General features: G+C 59.6%; 3 protein-coding genes and 1 long non-coding RNA gene across 6 annotated transcripts; 2 read left to right on the top strand and 2 right to left on the bottom strand.

The window, feature by feature from the left end:
• Positions 1-1,299: 1,299 nt before the first annotated feature.
• Positions 1,300-4,252, bottom strand: LOC130544320 (uncharacterized). Its single transcript, XR_008960520.1, has 2 exons — positions 3,296-4,252; positions 1,300-3,184 (listed from the first exon to the last, which is right to left on the bottom strand). It is a non-coding gene; the product is annotated as an uncharacterized LOC130544320 (long non-coding RNA).
• A 5,713-nt stretch (positions 4,253-9,965) lies between these two features.
• Positions 9,966-15,750, top strand: EFNA1 (ephrin A1). Its single transcript, XM_026485249.4, has 5 exons — positions 9,966-10,169; positions 13,289-13,584; positions 14,496-14,561; positions 14,700-14,750; positions 14,913-15,750. Exons 1-5 carry the CDS (start codon positions 10,078-10,080, stop codon positions 15,023-15,025), a joined length of 618 nt encoding a protein of 205 aa, XP_026341034.1. The 5' UTR covers positions 9,966-10,077; the 3' UTR covers positions 15,026-15,750.
• An 884-nt stretch (positions 15,751-16,634) lies between these two features.
• SLC50A1 (solute carrier family 50 member 1) lies at positions 16,635-18,984 on the top strand. Its single transcript, XM_026485243.4, has 6 exons — positions 16,635-16,795; positions 17,095-17,172; positions 17,303-17,426; positions 17,984-18,145; positions 18,392-18,511; positions 18,596-18,984. The coding sequence occupies exons 1-6, from the start codon at positions 16,716-16,718 to the stop codon at positions 18,695-18,697; spliced, it is 666 nt and encodes a 221-aa protein (XP_026341028.1). The 5' UTR covers positions 16,635-16,715; the 3' UTR covers positions 18,698-18,984.
• Positions 18,827-19,995, bottom strand: DPM3 (dolichyl-phosphate mannosyltransferase subunit 3, regulatory). 3 transcript variants are annotated; one of them, XM_044379180.3, is made up of 2 exons: positions 19,935-19,995; positions 18,827-19,760 (listed from the first exon to the last, which is right to left on the bottom strand). In XM_044379180.3, exon 2 carries the CDS (start codon positions 19,753-19,755, stop codon positions 19,477-19,479), a length of 279 nt encoding a protein of 92 aa, XP_044235115.2. In that variant the 5' UTR covers positions 19,756-19,760; positions 19,935-19,995; the 3' UTR covers positions 18,827-19,476. The 3 variants fall into 3 exon arrangements, with proteins under 3 accessions (XP_044235115.2, XP_026341029.2, XP_057171414.1); XM_026485244.4 differs by having other exon boundaries at positions 19,862-19,945; XM_057315431.1 differs by lacking the exon at positions 19,935-19,995 and adding an exon at positions 19,866-19,925.
• Between the last annotated feature and the right edge of the window lie 2,115 nt (positions 19,996-22,110).

Raw genomic sequence — 22,110 nt, 5'->3', positions numbered from 1 at the left:
TGCCTGGGGCAGAGCCAGTCTCACCCTCGGCCCGAGCTTTCTGCCAAGAGAGCTGGCAGGGCTGCTATCCCATGAGGGACCGTGGCGGGACAGTCACCAAGAGCCTGTTGGCTGAGTGTGCGTCAGGGAAGAAAATCAGCAAGCAGCCAGGAGGAGACCCCTCACAGGAGTGTCCTTGCCGGAGGGGCCGAGGGAGCTCCCCTAGAGCTCGGCAGCAAAGCCCTCAACCCCAGACAGGACTGGAAATGCCTGCGGGATAGCACGGTGACAACACGGCAGGCCTGTCCTCAGTCCAGCTGCAGAACAGCTGCCAAGGATGCCGGGATGCACTGACACAGAGGACCCCCGCAGGGGCGACGGGGAGGACAGGGAGCTCCGTGCTGCCCACTCCCCACCCGCACAACCGGACATACCCGGCGGGACCATCAGCAATGTCTGAGGAGGACTTTGCCAGGGGCCGGAGGTAGGAACAGGAGCCCGGGACTGGATTCCATGACTGTCGCTGTGCAATAAAAGTCATCATAATTCCCATCATGACAGCTAATCCCAAGGTCTTCTCATGGTGCAGACACGCCCACTTTCTAGGTACCATCACCGTGATCCCTTGGATAGCTCATAAATGAGGAAACTGAGGCCCGATGTGCTTTGCCCAGGGTCACATCCCAGTGAGTGACCCAGTGAAGCTTCAGACCTGGCATCTAAATGCCTGCGCTCTGTCTCCAAAGCCCCAGCTCCAGCCCAAGGGAGGCCTGGGAGCAGGTCCTTCCTGCCAACCCTGCTCCAGCCCCCTCACGCCTCCCCTCTGAAACCCCTGCTGTGCCCCTCACCAGCCTGGACTCCCACCCTCTGCCCTGCACCCCACCCCCATGTGTTCCCACAGTTTCCCCTGTGCATCTCCAGGCTCCCTGCACGAGCTCTCTCCTCTTTATCTACAACCGGGCCCACATTTCTCCATCCAGATTTCCCTCCCGATTCCTGCTTGGTCCTTGCAGGCACTGGTTACAAGCCAGCTCTCCACCCTCTCTCATATGGGTTCCAGGGCCTCAAACCCCTTTCCCTGCTCCATCTCCATGCTGCTCGCTCAGAGCATGTCCCGGGCCCAGCCCCAAACATGCAATATCTCAACCCATTCCCCAAGCACTTTACAGCTAACCTGCCCAAGGACAGCTCCTGTCCTTCCCCCGGGGACAAGTCTGCAACTGACCCTTCCAGCCTCCCAGGCCTGGATCTTGCCACCATCACTGACCATTCTGCTAGCCAGCCCCTGGCTTCCAGTGATAGAAACTGAGTCTAGGCCACTTAAAACAGAAAAGGTTTTATTGGAAGGAAATTCAGAATTTCTACAATAGATGGAAAGGCAGGGAACCTGACTTGGGGGATAGGCAGGGACCAGGGTGCATGGAGCACAGAGCTATAGGCAAGACCATGGGAACAGCCTGGCAGGAAATGACCGTCCCAGTCCCCCCACCTCTGAGTCCTCCCTCTGCACGAGGGGTCCCAGGTGCAGCACCAGCAGGAGGATTCCATCCGCAGGCTCTGCTCCCTGCCCCTGCCTGGGCTCCTAAGGCTGAAGCCCCCTCGTGCCCCCACACCCGCACAGCTGCTGCATCTGTAGAGATCGCTTCCAGACGTGCCTTACGTGTCCGTGTCGCCAGTGGCCTGCGCAGAGTCCAGCTCTCACGGTCCCTTTCTCGGAGTGGGTGGCGGACCGCTGGCCGGCGAGGTACCCTGCTAAGGCAGGGCTCTCCAGCCAGGCCGCCTTCTTGCCCAGGCTGGCTTCACCACTGACCAGCTGTGTGGCCTCAGGGAAGTTACGAACGTCTCTGTGCTTTCGGTTTGCCCATCTGTGAACTGAAGATACCGGAGCTCCCTGTCTGGGACAGTGGCTGTGCGATGAAGGGTGTACGCCCGAGGAGCCGGTGAGAAGGCTCTGTGACAGGAGCTGCCGCTGCTCTCAGCATCCACGCTGGTGTCTCCAAAACTTCTCTCGCTCTCTGCCTGCCCTCAGCCGAGGGTTCCCCACTGACACACAGCCCACTTGGCTCCTCTCTGAGGCCCAATCGGAATGGCCTCGGCCCATCTGCAACCAGTCTCCCTTCAGGATGTCTGTCCTGTCCCCCACGGGGACTCGGGGACTCATGCAGGAGAGGAGCTTTCCTGCTGAGTCCCAGAGCACTCAGCACACCCGCCTTGCACGCCAGCTATTGGTACACTCCTGCCCCTCCTCCCACGTGTGCCCCTCCCCCACCTCTTCTTCATCGATCCCCCTGCTCGGTCAGACCCAGCTCCCCAGGACCCCTGGGCTGGTGATGACGCCAAGACCATGGTGGGGGGTGAGGGAAGATGGGGGTAGTAAGGAACCTAGAGGGGAAGAGCAGACCCCGAAGGACAGACCCCCCCCCAGCTCCTTCCTGGCACACCTGCGGGTCCCACCACTCTGGGTTTGGAATGCCCCTGCCCACCACCCTTACCTGGAGAACCCCCATCTCCACCCCACTGAACCCCAGGGCTCTGGGGTTGCCATGTTTATCAAGTACTGCCCAGTAGAAGCAATGTTGGCGTTCCTGGGGCTCCCGGCACATTTACTCCGGGTCAGAAAGGTTAAGGGGCCTTCTTAAGCCCCACGCTCTCCTGCTCCGTCGTCCCTGCTCACAGGCACCTCACCTGGCTTCCCCTGCAGCCCCTCGCTGACTGCCTAATACACAAACCAGACTTCAATAAAATGCTCCAAGAACGGGGACTGGGACGTAAGCTCCCCCGGGACACAGACCGGCCGCAGGGACAGGCCAGGGTGGGCTGAAGCCCCGGAGGTCTGCGTCTCATCAGCCTGCCCCACACACCCCCTCGGGTCCCTTCCAGGACCTCCCACCTCCCTGTGCCTCTCCTCCCACTCCTGGGGGCTAGGTTGCCGAAGGAGCTGCCCCCTCCTCCCCCTCCCTCCCACCTTCTACACGCAGGCCCTCCTCCCTCCCTTTGCCCACAGCTCATCTGCACTTTATGCCCAGGCCTCTGCTTTCCACCCAGGACAGTACGGCAGCACAGTGTGGATGGAGGAGCGCAGCCTGGACCCAAGCCCCGTACAGCACAGCCATCTGAATTCTGGATACCACTGCCCTCCAGCCTCGGTTTCCGGCCTCGTGGGGGAGGCCATCCCTGCCTTCGCCACCTCACCAGGTGTAGGGGCCTGTAAAGATGAAATAGTGTGTGATAAAATGAGCAGCTGAACACACGGGAAGGTCGTAAAATGTCACACAAATGTAAGGGGTTCCGAGCTGGCCATAACATAGGTACGAACCGAGGCCTCGCCAGGATGTGCCCCGTGAAACCCCCAGAGCCGTGGGGGCGGGGGCTGCGCGCTCCTGAGATTTCTGCCACTTCTGTGAGCGGCCTTCTCTTCATCGTGTGCTCTGCGCTGGTCATACATTCCTTCTGTAATCAGGAAACAATAGTTGTATAAAAGGAACACTTCTGAATAAAGAAGGTAAACTCCTGCTCTGGTCGTAGGGAAGATTCTAGCCAGCGGTGGAAAAGGGGTTTATGGGCAGCACTGAGAGTGGGTGCTCTCCGCCTGCTTTCACAGGCTTCTCCGCCCTGGGAGGCCTGAAGCTGGGAGCTGGGAGCTGGGAAGCAGGGCTTCTCCCCTTCGCCGATGACGCAGGCTGACTGGGTCTGAGGACGCGGGACCTGGCGAGCGGCCCCTTTCGTGCAGGACAGAAACCAAACTGGAGGCACGAGGAAGCGCCCGCAGAGTTCGTAAGGACACAGACAGCGCAGATAGGAAGAGAGGCTCGTAAAGGAGCCCAGACTGAGCCTCATCTTTGCTTGGGACCTGGGGTGTTTCCTGAGGACGGTGGTCTGGAGCACGTCTTCTCAGTAACCCGAGAACAAAGGCCCGTGTTCAGCTGTCCTCCATGAAGTCACAGCAGCCTGGAGCGTGGGGCCCTGACGCGTCAGCCAGGGGTCTTGGAGAACTTTGTGATGACCCTGCCCGGTCCCTCCTTAGTTATCTGTTGGAAGTTATCTTCGGAAGACTCCAAAGAAGGCACTAACTCCATGACCTTCACAAGGAGACCTACACGATGCGGGGGGGTGCAGGTCCTAGCAAGAAGGGAAGCAGGAAAAGAAGCGGTTTTTCATGGGGTCCCTTCAGAGTCCCTGTCGCAAAGGAATTCTGAGCCCTATATCCAGCGTGTTCTCTTCCCCACCTAGAGACTCAAGGCTCAGCACGACATCCCTGACATCCCGAAGCCACAAGTATTCTGAGCTTCCTGCCCTCCTGAGCTCCAGACCCCCACCTCCAGCTGCCCCCTGGGGCCCTTCCCCCCTGGAAGTCCCACTGGCCCTTCAAATGCAGCTAACCCCTCTCCCCAGCTAACAGACTCAGTGTCTCTGGGGAGCAGAGCAGACCCCGGTTGCGGGAGGTGGGCCCCGGGCCCAGTCAGAGCAGCCCCTTCTCCATCCAAGACGCAGGTGTAGCCATGGACACTGAGCCAGTCCTTTCCCCTGAGAGTAAATTGTCTCGGCAGCTACTAGAAAAGATTTCCTTACCAGATAAAAAGAGATCTTTACAAGAAGACCTCCCTCTCCCACCCCTTCCTCCTGCGGCTCCACAGCTGGAAAGGAGCTCTGTGGCTCAGGCCACCATCTTGTGACTAGAGTCGTGAGGGCAGCAAAGTGGACGGGCAGAGGGGACTGGCTCCTTGACACTGATGAGTGGCTTTCAGATGCTTCCAGAGTGCTTTGTCATGGGGGAAACATAAAAACTCTTGTTTAAACCATGACTTCAGGGATGCCTGGGTGGCTCGGTCGGTGAAGCGTCCGCCTTTGGCTCAGGTCATGATCTCGGGATCCTGGGATCGAATTCTGCATGGGGGGGGCTCCCTGCTCCATGGGGAGTCTGCTTCTCCCTCTGCCTCTGTCCCTCCCCCATCCCCTCCCTCACCCCCCCAAATAAATAAAATCTTCAAAGAAATAAATAAACCACTACTTCTTCGCTACTTCCTTTCTCGCCCCTTCTGTCCTCCCCGCACTCCCTAGCTGAAGTGTCACTTGTGCCCAGCAAGCCATCCCAGACTCCCCCTGCTTCACACCTGTGGCTTAGCTCCCCTCCACTGTTTAACCTGTCCTCTGGACCCCCACATTCCCACTGGAACTAACCACCCCCCTACCTCTGAGCTCCCTCCTCGACCCACATTCTAATTGCCCAAGTGGTTTTACTAAATACCAATCTGCTTATGTTTCCTACTCAAGAATCTGGGAGGGCGCCTGGGTGGCACAGCGGTTGGGCGTCTGCCTTCGGCTCAGGGCGTGATCGCGGCGTTATGGGATCGAGCCCCACATCAGGCTCCTCTGCTGGGAGCCTGCTTCTCCCTCTCCACTCCCCCTGCTTGTGTTCCCTCTCTCGCTGGCTGTCTCTCTGTCAAATAAATAAATAAAATCTTTAAAAAAAAAAATCTTAAAAAAAAAAGAATCTGGGAGCGACAGAACAGTGTTCAGGACCCTGAGCGTGATGGATTCAAGGCCATTGGCAACCTGGCCCCAACCACCTGCTCTGGTCTGCTGCCGCTGCCCCAGACCCACATGCACTTGCAGCTCCCCAGGGTGATGGCGGCACAGACTCCCACCCTTGACTGTGTTCTCTGAATGCGAACGCCCACCTACCCTCCAAAACCCATCTCAAGTATCCCCTCCTCTGCGAAGCCCTCCTCACCCAAATAGACCTTCCTTCCTCTGTGAGCCCACAGCCTGTTGTCTCACTTATGCCTCTATTATCATTCTTAGCCTATATTCTAATTATATATTTGCCAGGAGACTCAATTACTTTAGGGTGAGGATATCCCTCAGAGTCGCCAGCGCCTCCCAGCGCAGTGTCTGACAGGAGCGATTAGTCAGTTCTTGGTGGAGAAGGCAGCAGTACAAAACACCTTCTGGTGCTTTCTGTGCAGAAACCACAGTCCCATCCTCCTTAGCACTTCCCGTACCATCTCCCTCCCACTCCCCATCCTGCCCAGCCTCCCCTTCCCCACCCCACCCCCAAGTGGGCGCTCAGGGGAAGAACTCCACCTTCTGAGTCTCTGAGTCGGCCTGCCCCCTCGGCCTGCCACCTCAGCTCCGGAGCTGGATATGGGGGAGGGACAGATCCATGAGGTTCTGGTCACCTTGACCCTCAGTGAGAGAACTGGACCAGTAGTCAAAAGAATCTGGCTTCCATTTGGCAATAGCAGAAGCATTTTCTCACATCTGCGAAATCCTCCAAAACCTAGGAAAGCAGATGTCCAGATTTCATCTAAAACGTAAGCTCCATGAGAGCAGCACCCACCTCCATTATCCTCTGCTAAGCCCCCAGCCCCCATCCAGAGCCCCATCTGGAGTGGGCGTGCCACAAAGGCTTCTAGCATGGAAGTCAATCTCGGGGTCATCTGTAAGCTCTAGGAGGTGATCAGCTCCTCTCGGGACTGAGCAGTCCTTGAGCGCGTGCGTCTGTATTTGTGTATTTCCACGCAGCCTCATTACACCGGCGGCCTCTGAGACACTTCATGGGACATTATGCTGCCATTACAAATATATATTGTTTACAAAGAGTAAGTAACAATAGAAATGAGTCATATTTATCAAACTATCTAAAAGCAAGCAAAGTTTCAAGCAAGGGCTGGCGGGAAGACACAAGGATGCTAACAGTGGCTGGCACTCCCCCACCCCTTATTCTCCTGTTCTCTATTTTCCAACTTTTGAAAAATATGCACACATTACTCATAAAGTGGGAAACACACCCTTTATTTTTCGAAAGAACACGGACGGAGGGGAGCAGAGGCTTCTCCAGGTTCAGGGTCCACCCTGGCAATCCCACTCCCGCCTCACCCCATTGCCCAGAGATGCCCCCGGGGCTCCGCCAGGTTAGACAGCGCCCGGGGACACGGTGGCCCTGGCATTCCCCACCTCAAACCACAGGGCGCTCAGCAAGGGAGTGGCAAGCAGGCGCTCTGTGGTTCCAGACTGCAAAGGGCGCCTCCAGGAGGGAGTGGCCCCGCCTCCGCGGGTGGACAGCACCCCTCTCCGGAGGCCCGGCCTGCCCTGGGGCACTCAGACGGCTCTTCCTGCACCTCAGGAATTCCCAGAAAGGACGCAGTAGGGAATTTCCCAGACAGGCAGACAGACAGACAGCCACCTCAGACAGCTCCCGCCACCGAGCACAGATGTTTGCCCGGGGGTAGCAGTACTGAGAGCTAACACAGGCGCACAACTCGGCGGTGACAGGCCGTCCAAGGCGAGAGCCAGACAAGAGCCGCGGGGGCAGGCTGGGGCTGGGATGGGGAGGGAAGGGAAGGGGCAGGAGGAGGCCGAGGCTCCGAGCGTAAGTCCCGGGTGAGGTCTCCTTCTGGATCGCGCGGTGCCTGCAGCCCTCCTCTCGGCCCAGCAGGCGTCGCCGCGGCTATAGGGGCGGCGGGCGAGTGAGGGGCGCGGTGGGACTACAGCCCCCAGCCAGTGTGTTGTATAAAGGGCGGCTTGTCTATCATTTCCCCTCCTGGCCTGGGGGCTTCCCCAGGCCAGGAATTTTATCTTAGACTCACCCTAACCCCGGGTGCCCATAACACCCGCACAGGAGGGGCCCCATCAAGTCTGACAAACGCCCCCCGACGCACAAATACAGGGATCCAAGAGTGATGCGGCCAAAGCCTGAACTGAGAATCAGGGAAGGCCCCCCACCTCTTTCCCACCCGGCTCGCCTCAGCCCTGCCCCAGCCCTAGACGCAGGCAGAGCGGGAACCGACGTGGCCTCGCCGGGCTGGGCTGAGCGCGCCCCAACCTGCCCGGCCGAGCGGCGCAGCCCAGGGACCCCGCACGTTCCCGCCCCCAGTCCCGGAGGTCGAGAAACGCGGGATGTGCCCGTCTCCTGCGGCGGGCAACCCCGGGCCACCCTCTCTGAAGAGCTCCCACCAGCCCCGCTCCATAACCCTCTCCCGCAGTACGTCTCGCAGAAGCCCGGCCCCCTCACTCCACAGTGATTTCACTCCCTCCACGAACACGTACGGACCAACTACCACGTGCGCTAGGTGCGGGGCAGGCGCGGGCGATGCAGCCGTGGACTAACAGTGGACTAACAGACCCCGCGCTCGCGGAGCTGCGACTCTCGGGACACCCGAGCACGGATCGGGCGATCTCGCCAGGGGCACGTAGGAGGTCCACACCCAGGTGTCCTCCCAGGTGAGCAAAGCGCGCGTGAGGCGCCGCCCTGGGGCTGGTGGGCTCTGGACTTCGGACCCGCGGGAGCGGCGGGCCGCACGTCGGCAACCGCCGGGCTGGGCGCGCCGCCCGGGGCGGGGGGACTGGGGGGGCGGGGCGTGCGCGGAGCCAGGCTGGACCCAGACACTCAGTTACGCTCAGGAGGTGTTTACAGTCCGCGGGGCGGGTCTCGCCTCCCGCCGCCTGCGGCCCTCGGAGGCCAGCCCCGGCCCTCCCCGCCCCAGGCTCCTCCCCCGAGGGACCTCTGCTCCCGACTGGCAGCGGCGTCGCGGCCGCATGTAATTACAGGCGCTGTCGCCAGGCCCGGCTGTAAAAGACGAGGATGAAACGGCCTGGGCAGCAGGGAGCTGGGCCGGAGCCGGCCGGGAGCCCCGGGCCTGCGGCTTCCCGCGAGGCGCGGCGGCGGGGAAGGGCCGGCCTGGGAGGCGCACGCACTCGCAACGCCAGCCGGGCGCGCAGACAGCCACGCAGTGACACAACGCGAGCCACCAAACGCACGCAGGCACGCAGCATCGGGCCTCCCGCTCCGGACGCACGCACGAGCCTCCGCAAACACCTGTGCCCCCTCGCGCCAACCCTGCTCCGGGCGGCAGCAGATCCCGGTGGGAAGAAGAGCCCGGGGAGCCAAGTCCGGCAGCCCCGAGCGCCTGGCGAGGGGGAGGGGCCCGCCGGCGCGGAGCCTCCGCCGCCGGGCCTGGGGCCGCCGTGCGAACCCCCGCCCCGCCCCACGTGCCCCGCTGGCCGGGCCACGTTTCCCTCTCTAGACACGCCATTCACTAACATTAGCACACGTACGCCAGAGCTGCACTTGCTTCCCCACACGCGGCTGTGAAGCTACACACAGATGCCTTCACACTCGCGCGCCATCACGCGTATTTACACATGCCAGATGCACATGTGTGGTTACAGTTTGTCGCCCTTGGTGAATGCCCAGACTCTCACAGTCCACAGTCAAAGCCCCTTCGCACCGTACACACGTGTGTCGGCGCACACGCGCGCACACACACAAACACGTCATGAGCGCCCTTTGGCGCACTAGAAACGAGAGAACGCCCTCTTGGACCCAGGAGCCCGAGTGTCCCTCCCTCACACTGTTAATGATGGGCTGAGGCGCCCTTGGCCCCAGCCGCACACGTTACACACTTGATCACGCAGGGTCGCACTTTATTCCCGGCATCTAGTCGATGACACACTCTCCCGAACAAAGACAACATTGACAAACCCAACAAAAACAAACAGCCGCGTGTGTGGGGAGGGGCAGCCGAGCGGAGTCCGGGAAAGGCGGGTGGGAGGAGAGTGGGAACGCGGGCGCCCAAGCCTGGGCGTGCTAGGCTCGGGAGAGGTGCGGGCCCTGTCGACGACCTTGCACCCCGCAAGACCCGCGCGCAGCGCAGCGCAGCACAACGGGGACCCGCACCGCGCGTTCGCAGACCTGCATGTGCAGCTCGTTCCCTTCTCCCGCACGCCGCTGAGCCGGGGGACACAGACCCGTCGCCCCGCAAGGCCCACGGGGCCGCATGCAGACCCACCAGCGAGCAAACTCGCGGCGCACAACACCTTAGCCGCGGCGGACGCTCACAGCCAGCTCGGCTCCCCGCCCTCCCCTCCTCCACCTCCCAGCCCCCAAGCCCCGGGGCCTCCGCGCTCCGGGCGGGGCGGGGCGGGGCGGGGCCGGGGGCGGGGCGGGGTGGCGGCCGGCGCCGGCCCAAAAGGCGGAGTTGCCTGGCGGAGGGGCCAGAGCTGTGCGCGGTGCCGACGGCGCCCCTGAGACAGCCCGCGGGAACCCGGACCCCGAGGAGCCCCTCGTCCTCGCCCGGCCTGACCAGGCCCTGCGCTATGGAGTTCCTCTGGGCCCCGCTCTTGGGTCTGTGCTGCAGTCTGGCCGCTGCTGACCGCCACACCGTCTTCTGGAACAGTTCAAACCCCAAGTAAGCCCCGAGTCTCCGGCCGGCAGCCTGGGCGCCCGGCTGGCACTGCCCACCCCCCAACCCTCCTACCCGGGTAACTGTCCCGGCCAGCCCCTGACCTGAGTCTTGGGGCGGTGACCAGAGGCGGGAGGGATTCCCTAGACTTTTTTTCCCCGCACTTCTCCCCCGTGACTGGAAGTACTCCACCCCTGGGCAGGAACCTGCCCGTGATTACTTGCGCAGGGTTCTTCCTGCCCTTCCTTTCCATCCCTCTGGCACCTCTGTTACTCTGAAGTGAGGGACCCTTGCTGAGCAGTTCCTGCTGGCCAGGGCTCTTGTTCTAGGCCCTTCCACCACAAAAGCTTCTGTGTGTCACTTGGACACCTGCCCACATGGACAGGTACCTGATGTGACATCAGGCGTAAGCAGAATGCTCACTGTAATCCTGGAAGGACCCCTCGGGAGAGACCTGGCCTTCTGGCTTTAAGCGTCTGCATTCTGTGTTTGAGATGACCCTGGAAAGCTCCCCTCCACACACAAGGGATCTTCTGAGGTGGCATGAGTAGGGTACATGCTGTGTGTAGGTAGGCTGAGGGAGTCACCTGTTGAGATTCAGACGGGGGGAGGGAAGGCATGGGAAAGTTTCAGAAGGAGTGGAAAGGGTTAAAAGGGTTACAAAGGGTTCTGGGCAGGAAGGAGTTAATTTCTCCTGGGCAGGTTTAGCGCTGGGAGGCAAATGGTACTGGGAGGAAGAAGCCCCGTTGGACCCTTTGTTCTTGCCCTTGAGTTTTCTGAAGTTATGGGAACAATATTTGTGGGAAAACGGGAGAGGGGGGTAGGGTGGAGCAGGGAGAGGAGGGCTGGGCAGCTTGGGGTCAGGAAAAACACTTCACTAAGCTTGGCCACCCCCAGCCCTAGCTCGCCTGCCCCCCCACTCCCTTTGAGAAATATGTTGTGCCAGCTTCCTCTGACCCTGTGGCAACATTGCCTGGTGGGGGGTCTGTGGGCTGGGGCTTGTGGGTCTGGGAGGGAACTGCCAGCTGCCAACCCCGGAGGGCAATGCCCTTTTGCCCATTGGCCACAGGGGCAGCCCGGTCAGCCCCCTCCACCTCACTGCTTGCTTCCTGTTCTTTACCTCCTTGATCCAATCTTGTGCTAGTGGGAGAGAGCGAAGTCCCTGTTTATGCCCATGCCAGGTGTTGGCTGGAGGAGGCGGGGGGCAGGAAGCCATGAGTAGGGAGGGGGGAACCTGGCCTTTTCCGTTCCCAAGCTCCCAGATTTCCTCTCTTTCAGGAAGGAGCCTCTTCCTTGCCCCCCTCCCCGCCTTCCCTGACGCCGCCACGGCCCCCCTTTCCCAGACAGAGAGCCAGAGTCAAAGGAGTGCTAAGTGGAACAGATTGTACTCCCAGGAGGGGGGTAATGGGTGCCCCCACCAGGCACAGCTTCTGCCCTGTCCATCTGGCCACACGTGTGTGCGTGCGCGCACACCCTGCCATCCCCAGGACCGAAGAGAATCCAGCCAGAGTGCAGTGCACAGGCGGCCAAACTGGGCCCGCTTGCAGGCACAGATGAGGGAGCGATGAGCTGGGTGGGGGTGAGGCTGGCCTGGGTGACTCAGGGCAGTGGGCATCGGCGGGATCTCCAGGGCCGGGGCGGGGGGGGGGGGTGCAGCTGGGGGAGAAGGGCGGGGCTGCTGTGAGCTGGGCGCCGGCCTCCTCGGTGCTGGAGGGGCAGGTACCCCGCCACTCAGCCCTGCCCCCTCCTTAGGCCTGGAGGACCGTGCCCAGGGCAAGTCCTGGTACTGGGGTCTGGGGGGCCACCACCCCGGACCAGGTAAATGTTCACAGGTTCTCACGAATGCTGGGGCGGGTGGCAGAGGTGGACGAGGAATGAGTCAGTGCCCGTCACGGGAATGGGGGAGAGACGCCAGGCCCAGAGCTGAAATACCTGTTCTGAAATGGCTTCTATGTTTATCTCTCCAGAGAGGAATTTTAAAAGCCTCTCCCTCACTCGCTCTCTCCTCCTCCCCTCCCCCACCCCCTCCGTGGGGGAGGAGCCCGGGGTGGCCGGCCCAGCGCTGGCACGCTGCCCCCAGGCCAGGCCGCGGAGGGGGGGGGGGGGTCCCGCTGACGGGGCAGGGGGTGCCCACCCCGGAGGCCTCCCGTCCGAACTCCTGCCCTCCCCCCACCCGTGCCGGAGCTTCGGTTGGCAGCCAACACTGCTGAGTCCGGCTGGCAGCAACCGGGGAATTCAGAGTCGCTGAGCAGCTCGGAGGGGGCGGGGGAGGCATCTCCCCCGCCAGGACCCCACCCCGCCCCGGCTGGAGCCAGGTGTCTGGGGCCGCCGCGCTGCAGCCCGAGGGGCCTGCGGGAGGGAGCTGGCTGTCCCTGGGGCGGCGGGTGGGAGAGGAGGCCTCCCACCGAGAACTCCAGCTGTTCTGGAGCTCCTTCCCCAGAGGTAGAAGAGGGTCTTTGGAGGTAAAGGGACTGGGAGGTTGGGTGTGGGGGGGGCTTTGAGAGAAGCGGACAAGGAGGCCTGAGCATAAACTGGAGGAACTAGAAGGGGATTGGTGTGAGTGAACTGAGTCTGTGGGCCTGGTGTGCTGGGGGCAGGAGAGCAGCTGACCTCTGTGAATGCACTCGGGGGCTCAGGGAAAAGGCCAGGAGCGAGGGACCCCAAGCCGCAGGTGTGCTGAGGGCTAAGCGCATCTCTGCTGGGAGAGCAGGGGTTCCTGGGCCCTGGTTGCAGCGTGATGGCTCCGGGAGGGTCTCAGACTGAGGGCTAACAGCATTGAAAGGGGCAACTGGGATCTGGGGACATGCTTCGGGTAGAAGAGCTGGAGGAGTGAGCTAAGGACACAGTCAGCAGCCCTTCCCTGGGTAAATATCTGGGGGGTATGCGAAGTGCCTTCGTACCTGAGGGGTACTAAGGTGGATGCTACGTAGAGGATGAACGACAGGTAGTGATGGTGCCAGGCGTGTTGAAGATGGTGTAAAGATACTGAAGAGGTCAAGATCAGCAAATATTGGGAGTTGGGATTCTTGAAAACTCTTTGTGGGGGGCCAGTAAACATTTGGAAGCTCGCAGCCCTGGCCTGGCTTCCAAGTGACCGCCTGCTTTCTCCCACTGTGCACGCGCAGGTTCCGGGATGAGGACTACACGGTACACGTGCGGCTGAATGACTACCTGGATATCATCTGTCCGCATTATGAGGATGACGCCGTGGCGGACGCTGCCATGGAGCGGTACACCCTGTACCTGGTGGAGCGCGAGCAGTACCAACTGTGCCAGCCCCAGTCCAAGGACCAGGTCCGCTGGCAGTGCAACCAGCCCAGCGCCAAGCATGGCCCGGAGAAGCTGTCGGAGAAATTCCAGCGCTTCACGCCCTTCACCCTGGGCAAGGAGTTCAAGGAGGGACACAGCTACTACTATATCTGTGAGTCCTTGGGGCACGCACACAGGCCACATGGGGACGCAGCCAGTGGGACGCGTGTGTCCAGCACAAAGCTGCACACAGCCCCTTCCATCCTGAATTGTTTTCATTCATTCACATGACAAATGTGGAGTGAGCTTCTGCTATGTATGGGGCACTCTGCTTGGCCTGACCAGTGCAGAGATAAATAAAACACTATAGGGTCCCTGTCCTCCAGGAAGCTGGAAAGCGACACACACACGGGAAGACTCACCATTAGAACAGCTTGATATGAAGATATGGACACAGGGACCTTGGGATAATGACGTGGGTACCTGCCAGGCTCAGGAGGCGGCTCAGGAGGCTCAGAGACGGGTTCCTGGGGAAGATGACCCTAGAGCTTAGGACAAGCAGAGTCGTTGGCCAGGCACGAGGGGACACGTGCAAAGGGAGCATGACATCTTCAGGGAACTCCATATGGTTCAGTCTGGCTCCAGTAGGAGGGACCCTGGAAGTGGGGAGAGGTGGACAGGGCATATCATGGGGGCCTAGGAAGTGCTAAGGAGTTTGGACTTTGTCCTAAGGGCAGTGGAGAGGCACTGGTGGCTTCAAGAGTTAGAAAATCTGCTGGTCAGTGGGGCCTAGGTAGGGGAAGCACAGTGTGAAAGCCTCAGCAAGTTCAGGCTGGGAAGAGTGAAGGGTGGACTGTGGCAAGAGGACAGGGTCTGTGGGCTTGGCAGCGCCGCCTCCAAAGCCAAGGGTTATTGCAAAGAATGGGAGGTTGAGCGTGAGGGGAAAGCGGGCAAACAAGGAAGGTGAGAGTCCCAGATGAGTGGGAAGAGGCCTGAGAAAGGAGAGCCAGATGGGGTTTGCACTTGTATTTTCTCTCCCAACAAACGTTCCTCCCTAACACTCTGCACGGGTTTATCTTGCAGCCAAACCCATCCACCGCCAGGAAGACGAGTGCTTGAGGTTGAAGGTGACTGTTGATGGCAAAATCAGTGAGTGTCAGAGCCCTGTGGGCCGCCTGTCCTCCATCTGTTTGCGGGGCCTGGGCTAGTGATCTGGGATGGCAGGGAAGTCCCACCCGCCTTCCTCCCCAGGACAGTCCCTGATAGGCCACTACCCTTGCCTTTCAGCTCACAGTCCTCAGGCCCATGCCATTCCACAGGAGAAGAGACTTCCGGCAGGTAGGTAGCCTGAGCAAACCGGGCCTGGGGTCTGCTTAAAGAGGCTGGATACAGAAGGTGGCGTCTTTGCCAGGTGGGGGCTGGGGGAACCTCGTGGGGCTGAGGGCCAGTGCCAGCAGTAGAGCTGCTCACCCCGGGGGCACTTGCCCTCTCATCTTGCAGATGACCCAGAAGTACAGGTCCTACATAGCATCGGTCACAGTGCTGCCCCTCGCCTCTTCCCACTTGCCTGGGCTGTGCTGCTCCTGCCGTTCCTGCTGCTGCAGGCCCCATGAAGGTGTAGGCCACATCGGGCCTAAGGATCGGAACGGGGTGAGGAGGCAGGGCAGAGGCATCCCTCACCTGTCCTGGGAACCATTCCCACCACATGCACAAGCTGCCATTTAGCAGCCTCAGAACGGGCCAGTATTAAGGGTTTCAACCCAGAGGAGGTCAGCAAGCCTGGCAGTGCCATCCCTGCCTCCACCCCGAGGGACGGACAAAGAAGTGGGGACAGTCCTTTCCCCACCATTCCTGCCCTCAAGCCAAAGACACAAGCTGCGCGGACGTGGCCTCTTAAGAAGGGCACTGTGGAGGCCAAGCTGGAAGGAGCCTGGGGTCGTGCCGAGGGACACTGAGCTTGGCAGAGACGCCCCTCCAGAGAGAGCCAGGACACCATGATGAACTGACCGGCAGAGAAGCATGAGACAGTTCATGGTCGGGAGCCAGAGACAGGAAAGGCAGCATGCTTAGGCTGACAGCGTCTCTCCCAAGGCTTCCGGAAGTCTTTGGAGCTGCCATGAGAGATTTGTAGCCAGGCACCGCATCCTGCCCCATCTGGGGGCAGCACTGCCCAGAGCGGTGCCCGCAGGGGGGCTGTGCCACCCTGCGCCTAGAGTGTAGCTGCAAGGGCAGGGCCCATGCGTGCAGGATCTGTATATAAACTTCATGTGTGTCTGTGATTTCTACAACTGGAATTTTTTTATACAAAAAAATAAAGCGATGTGTTTCTTTATTTGGACATCCTTGTCTGCGCCCCCACCACATCCTAATTTAGGACCACTGAGTCCCTGCCATGTACTAGGCTCTGTGGGACACCAGGTAGCCACTGGGGTTAAATTTTCTTCTTCCCTCTGGAAAGGATACATGCCCCTCACCGGCACCAAAGGGTGGGGTGCCTCCGCTCTGTGCCACACAGCAGTCTCCGGGGCTCAGACCACACCCCACTCCAGCTGCGCTGGGCTCTGGCAAACCGTTCGGGTGCCCCTGCTGTCGGATGTGTCCGGGGAACACCAGCCGAGGCACGGCAGGCCGCCTGGTCCCACAGCCCCAGCAGCTGGGGGGAATGCGTGAGCTGTGGGAGGCCGCAGGGAAAGCTCCCAGCAGCAGGTCCTGTCCGTTGGACTAGGGGGTCAGTGACAGGCCCTCCAGCCAACTGGCCCAGTCACCCGAAGTTGGCAGTGTGGCCGAAGGCGGAGGGCACCTGACTGGTGATTCCCGGCAACCCCACTTATTTAGGGGAGACACTGGGTAGAAGCTTCAGCAAACCGGGGAAAAGCCTGCGCAGGTGAGGCTGCGATCGGGTGCTCCGGGCAGGAAAGGTCCAGCAATTGAGGTCGGCCACGACGGTTCACGGGCAAGAGACCTGAGGCTGGGGTCCGGCTGAGCCAAGGGGTAAGCAGACAGTGAGGGGCACCGGGTGCCCGGGGCAGGTCCGCGGAGCCCAGGCTTGGTACCCGCCAGGACCTGGACGGGCCATCCTACGAGGCCTCCTGAGCGCGTGGACCAGCAAGGGCGGGGCCTGGCGGCCGGGGGCGGGGCCTGGTTCCGGCTGGACGTCCTGGGGGCAGGGCTACGGATGCATTTCCGGCGGACGGCGGCGCGCGGGGCGGTGGGGCTCCGGCGTGGGGGCGGGGCTCCGGCGGCGCGGGCTCCGGCCCAGCAAGTCGACGCCGGCGCGGGGTTCAGGATCCGTCGCAGGGGGAGATGGAGGCGGGCGGCGTGGCCGACTCGCTCCTATCCGGAGCTTGCGTGCTCTTCACCCTCGCTATGTACTCCGCCGGCCTGTGAGAGCGCGGCCGGGCTAGGCTGGGGCAGGCCCTGGAAGTCAGGAAGGGAGAGAGAGGGGACAGAGACGTGGCCGCAGCTCCAGGCTGCATCTGAAACCTGGGTCAAAGTGGATTCGGGTCGAGGGATCCGGGGCACAAGGGCAAGGCTGGGCACTTGAGGGAGAAGCCAGAGAGCTGAGGGCGGGGCCGGGACCTGCAGTTGTCCGGGGACGACCACAGGCATCGGGGATCTCGACTCCCCAGCAGCCCGGTTCTTCCTTCCCATCTCTCACCTCTGCTTTCGGGGCCCGTTACAGCTCGGACCTCAGGCAAATGCGGATGACCCGGAGCGTGGACAGTGTCCAGTTCCTGCCCTTTCTCACCACGGACATCAAGTGAGAGGGGCGACGTTTGCAGCGGGAAAGGTTGAGGGAGGTGGGGAGGGGGAGGAACGCTGAAGAGGCCCGTCGGGTCCCCCTCCCATCCTCATCCCTGTGGTGAAAGACTCTCCTGTCCACCCTGCAGCAACCTGAGCTGGATGAGTTACGGGGCCTTGAAGGGTGACGGGACCCTAATCTTCGTCAACGCCACGGGTGCTGTGCTTCAGACCCTGTATATCTTGGTGTATCTGCACTACTGCCCTCGGAAGGTAGAGGCCCTCCCTTGCGCCCTGCCTTGCTGGCAGAGTAAACACTACTTCCTAGAAGATTATGATAGGCTGGCACTGCCACCTTTTCCTGGAAGGCCCCTCCGGCCTCGCAGTCCTTCCTCCATGAAGCCAGCCTCTGAGACTCACACATTGAGCACCCCCCCCCCATTTCTGGCAAGCTGGTAGTTCTGCCCAGCCTGATGGTGCCTTGCCACCCAACAAGCTGAGGGGAATGGGTTTTTGTTTGATAGTTCCTTCAGAGCCCAGGCCAGTGGCTGAGAAATAAATGAGTTGATTAGCTATGCTTCCCCAATCATACCAGCATTTATTAAGTTCCTACTGTGTGTACCAAGTTCACACCAAAAACAAAACCCTCTCCTCTCCTAGAAACCTCTGGTGTTGTGGGTGGATCGGACATGTGTTTGCCACTGGTGGGAAAGAGGCTGCATCAAGTGCTGTACTGGAGGCTTAGCCCAAGGTCAGCTCCCCCACTGGAGCAAGGGAGTCCAAGAGGGCTCCTGAAACATCTAGAAGTAAAGCTACTCTCTCCTCTGCAGCGTCCAGTGCTCCTTCAGACTGTGACCCTGCTGGGGGTCTTCTTCCTGGGCTTTGGCTACTTGTGGCTCCTGGTGCCCAACCTTGAGGCGCAGCTTCAGCAGCTGGGCCTCTTCTGCAGTGTCTTCACCGTCAGCATGTACCTCTCACCACTGGCTGACCTGGTGAGTGGGGGCTGTGCAGGGAAGTGGGGGAGATAAGAAGGGTGGTCAGGCTCCTAGAGCCGGAGACTGTAGCTTACACTCCAAAGGAAGGAAGACCCTAGAAGACAGGGCAATGGGAGGCAAGAGGGAAAGTCTGGGTAACAGAAGATCAGAGAGGATGTCTGACCTTTTTTCTGAGGAAATTCTTAGACAAGTGGGATCTCTACAGTGTGTCTGGGATAGGGGTCTTTCATCCTTTTTCCGTAGGCCAAGATCATTCAGACGAGATCAACCCAACGTCTCTCCTTCCCACTCACCATTGCCACCCTCCTCACCTCTGCCTCCTGGACCCTCTATGGGTTTCGGCTAGGTGATCCCTACATCGTGGTAAGCCGAACAGAGAGGGACGGGTGACAGGTGTGCAAGACAGAAAATCAGCTCCTCTCCTCATAGCAGCCCTTGTGACTTCAGGTGCCCAACCTACCAGGGATCCTCACCAGCTTCATTCGCCTCTGGCTTTTCTGGAAGTACTCCAAGGAGCAAGACAGGAACTATCCACTCCTGCACACCTGAGGCAGTTCACCTGACCACTGGGCACCTTAATGCCAACCAGCTACCAAAGAGAGCTCCTTTTCGCAGCTGTTTCTGCTGACCAGCTCCATGAGTGCAGTGGGTTGTGGAAAAGAAAAAGACAACTCAGAATCGAGGGACCAAAGAAAGCATTTTACTTGGAAGATTGGCTGGGACTTGGGAGATGAATCACTTATTTTTTATAGATTATATTTTTTAACCGTGGAGGTTGGGGTGAAATCCTTAGAATGTGCCTTAAAATAAATTGTTCCCTACCCCTGCCCATCAAAGCTTAGTCTCTGTTTGGTGATTCTCAACCTGCCTGCTTTGGTGAAGGGCAGAAGTGCACTGCCCGACCCACAGTTGTTCGCGGGCTGGGGCTGGCTCAGAAGAGGTATTTGAAAGAACAGTGAAGTCGGAAAGACCAAGGAAGGCCTTCAAAGAACAGAGCCTGGGTGTTATGAAGAACAAAAGTTAAGACTTCAAGAACTTCTTCCTGATAGGGTTAAAAGGACCAAGAAAGTGAAATGACATTTCCATTTCGAGAAAGTTTGAGGAGGGGTCTTTGCCTCCTTTGGAGCAAAAAGGAGAGACACAAGCAAGGATGGAAAGATAACAGCTGAGATGACCTCAGGAAGGTGGCTCGCCCCTTCCCCCCCTCCCCACAGCTGGTACACAAAATCCTGTTCCCGCTCTCCATAAATTAAACCAAGTTAGAAAATAAGCTGCTCTTTAATGGGCGGCGGGACGAAAGGCTGTCCGGTGGGAATGGGGTTTGGGTGTCAGAAGCGCATCCCCCTTCGGGTTAAGTCGGCTCGGGCCTCCTGGATCTGGCTCTGCAGCTCGCGGGCGGCGTCCTCACAGTCGTGGAAAGTGGCCACGCGATAGCCCACAGTGCCCAGGGCACAGCAGCCGGCGGACACCAGCAAGTACGCCGGCAGTGGCCACAGCACCTCCCGGCATGACGAGGGCAGCTCCAGGCCCAGGGCTCCCGTGGTCAGAGCAACCCAGGTGGAGCCCAGGAGCGCCAGTCCCCAAAGCCACTGCGCTAACTTCGTCATGGGCACTGCGGGGAGAGAAAGCAGAGCTCGCGGTCCCTTCCGCCCCGCTACCCCCTCTCCATGTGAGACCAGTTTTCTGTCCCCCCTCACCCACCCTCCGTATCACCTGCCCTCAGGGCCGCTCCGCCGCCGCTCTCGCCCAGCTCGCCCCCCGCTTTCGGCCCTCGGCCCGCACTCACCTCCGCCGCCGCCTACCCTGCCCGGCGCGGCTCTGACGTCAGCGTCCGGAAGACCTCTCGGCTCGCGCGGCCTTCTGGGTGTTGTAGTCCTCGCGGCGGCGCCTCGTGCTCCGCCTCTGCGCGGCCTTCTGGGAGTTGTAGTCCCCGCGGTGGCCCCTGGGGGAGTGGCGGCCGCGGCCTGACTCCAGGCTGGGTTTGCAGAGCCTCCGACTGCGGCCCGAGTGCCCAGGGGCTCCCGTGCCGCTTCTGTCCCTCAGGACTCCGCTCCACGCTGGCTGGCGTCCTGCTGAGCACACCCTCAAACTTGGCAAGAAGACGGGAATGTAATCTGGTTCCCCCTAAACTTTATTCGCGTATTCTTTCCTTTCCTGGAACGGTTCCTGGTCACCGTGATAGACCTTGGAGAAATGGAGCCGTGACCCTCGGCCCAACGCAGGGACCTGGACCCTGACCGTGACATCGCGAGATAGCTGTTAGAACAGAGGCTGTCACGCTTTAATAAAGACACGCAGGGGAGCAGCAGTGCAGCGTGGAGCCCGAGGAAGAGGGGCTCCGGAAGGGGTCTTCGAGAAGAGCAAAGTATGGGGCAGGGGACTTACCTGATGAGTTTAAGGTATTGAGAGAGGAGCGTTAGGGATGAATACACGGAAAACCAAGAAAGAGAAAAGGCCGGGCAATTATCAACATCAGGCGAAAGACAAAGAAAGGGCCTGGACAGGAGCCTGCCTGGCGAGGGTCTCAGCCGCTGACCAGCATGCTGCCGCGAGAGGGCACGCCCAGGGGACCCGCGGACCACAGAGCATACGGGAAACAGGGCCATTCCAGGATGCGGGGCAAGATGGAGCTCAGCTAAGATGTCGAGGCCCGCGTGTGTTTGACAGGTTCAAGCTAAGCGTGCGTGAAGCGAAGGCGTCAGCAAGCCCGGGCCCAGAAGGGGACTAGGGGCCACCTGGTCACTACAAAATGAAGATAATGAACTTTAGAGAATTATGTAATAGATAACTACTTAATTAAGATAAACACAGAGTGTTGCGTCCAGAAGCCCCCACTTGAAGCTCTGCAGGGAGGCTGGAAACAGAGGCTGCTTCTCTGTGTCCAAGTAATCTGCCTGGCTCAGACCTCCAGGCCAGAGTGTGATGTTCCCTTCTTACCGCTTGATGTCAGATCGCAAAGTGAGTGCCTGCAGGATTGCAGAGAACAAAGTTTGTCTTGTGTCCTTGATGTTAATTAACAAAGCAGTTTTTACAGATTCACAGTCTTAGTACGGACATTACATAACTCAGCTGTGAAGACAATTTTCACAACCCCAATAATGCAAGCACTGGGTATTGAGTTAAGTAAACATTGGATGTGTTTGAATTCAGTGGGTTGGGGGGGGGATTTGAGGAGGGTCATGAATAAAGAGAATCATATCCTCATCTTCAATGGCAGGCAGTCAATTATATCTAAAATGGAAGAAAAGAAATCATAATATGAGCACATTACTAAGAAATATGAGGTGTACCAAAGGAACCAGCCAAGAATCCCAGGAGGGGCTTGTAGAGCCGCTCGTGTGGAGGTAGGAGACCCAGAACAGGGGCCTGGTATTTTTCATTAAGTGCCTTTGTAAAACTAGGTGGCTTTTTAAACTATGCAAATTCCTCTGTTAAAGTAAAAAAGACAAAATAAAAACATTTTTAAAAAATTGCTATATGAGGGGCGCCTGGGTGGCTCTCTTGGTTGAGTGTCCGACTCTCGATCCCAGCTCAGGTCTTGATCTCAGGGTCGTGGGTTCAAGCCGTGTGCGGAGCCTACTTAAAAAAAATTGGGGGGGCACCTGGGTGGCTCAGTCGGTTAAGCATCTGCCTTCGACTCATGTCATGATCCCAGGGTCCTGGGATCAAGCCCCGCGTCAGGCTCCCTGTTTCTCCCCCTCCCTCTGCCTGTAGCTCCCCTTGCTTGTGCTTGCTCTCTGTCAAATAAATAAATAAAATCTTTTTTTTTTTTTTTTCTATATGAACTTCAAAGCCCCACTCCACTTGCTTCCCCATTCCATCTAAAACCCTACTGGTTGCTCACTCAAGACCTCACTGGTCACAATCACTTCCAGCATAGTTCAGCGTCTAGGTATCAACTTTGTAGGTCCAGAAATTCTATTTGCTCATCCACAGTAGACCTGGCCCTGAAAGATTACCAC

The sequence above is a fragment of the Ursus arctos genome, unplaced genomic scaffold (assembly GCF_023065955.2).
Source record: "Ursus arctos isolate Adak ecotype North America unplaced genomic scaffold, UrsArc2.0 scaffold_2, whole genome shotgun sequence".
NCBI lineage: Eukaryota > Metazoa > Chordata > Mammalia > Carnivora > Ursidae > Ursus > Ursus arctos.
This window is presented reverse-complemented; position numbering and strand designations above follow the sequence as displayed.

Coding starts and splice junctions, on each gene's coding strand:
- EFNA1 (XM_026485249.4), top strand. CDS start 10,078: ATGGAGTTCCTCTGGGCCCCGCTCTTGGGTCTGTGCTGCAGTCTGGCC. Junction 10,170..13,288: donor TGGAACAGTTCAAACCCCAA/GTAAGCCCCGAG, acceptor GTGCACGCGCAG/GTTCCGGGATGAGGACTACA. Junction 14,562..14,699: donor GACTGTTGATGGCAAAATCA/GTGAGTGTCAGA, acceptor CTTGCCTTTCAG/CTCACAGTCCTCAGGCCCAT.
- SLC50A1 (XM_026485243.4), top strand. CDS start 16,716: ATGGAGGCGGGCGGCGTGGCCGACTCGCTCCTATCCGGAGCTTGCGTG. Junction 16,796..17,094: donor GCTATGTACTCCGCCGGCCT/GTGAGAGCGCGG, acceptor GGCCCGTTACAG/CTCGGACCTCAGGCAAATGC. Junction 18,146..18,391: donor TCTCACCACTGGCTGACCTG/GTGAGTGGGGGC, acceptor CTTTTTCCGTAG/GCCAAGATCATTCAGACGAG.
- DPM3 (XM_044379180.3), bottom strand. CDS start 19,755: ATGACGAAGTTAGCGCAGTGGCTTTGGGGACTGGCGCTCCTGGGCTCC.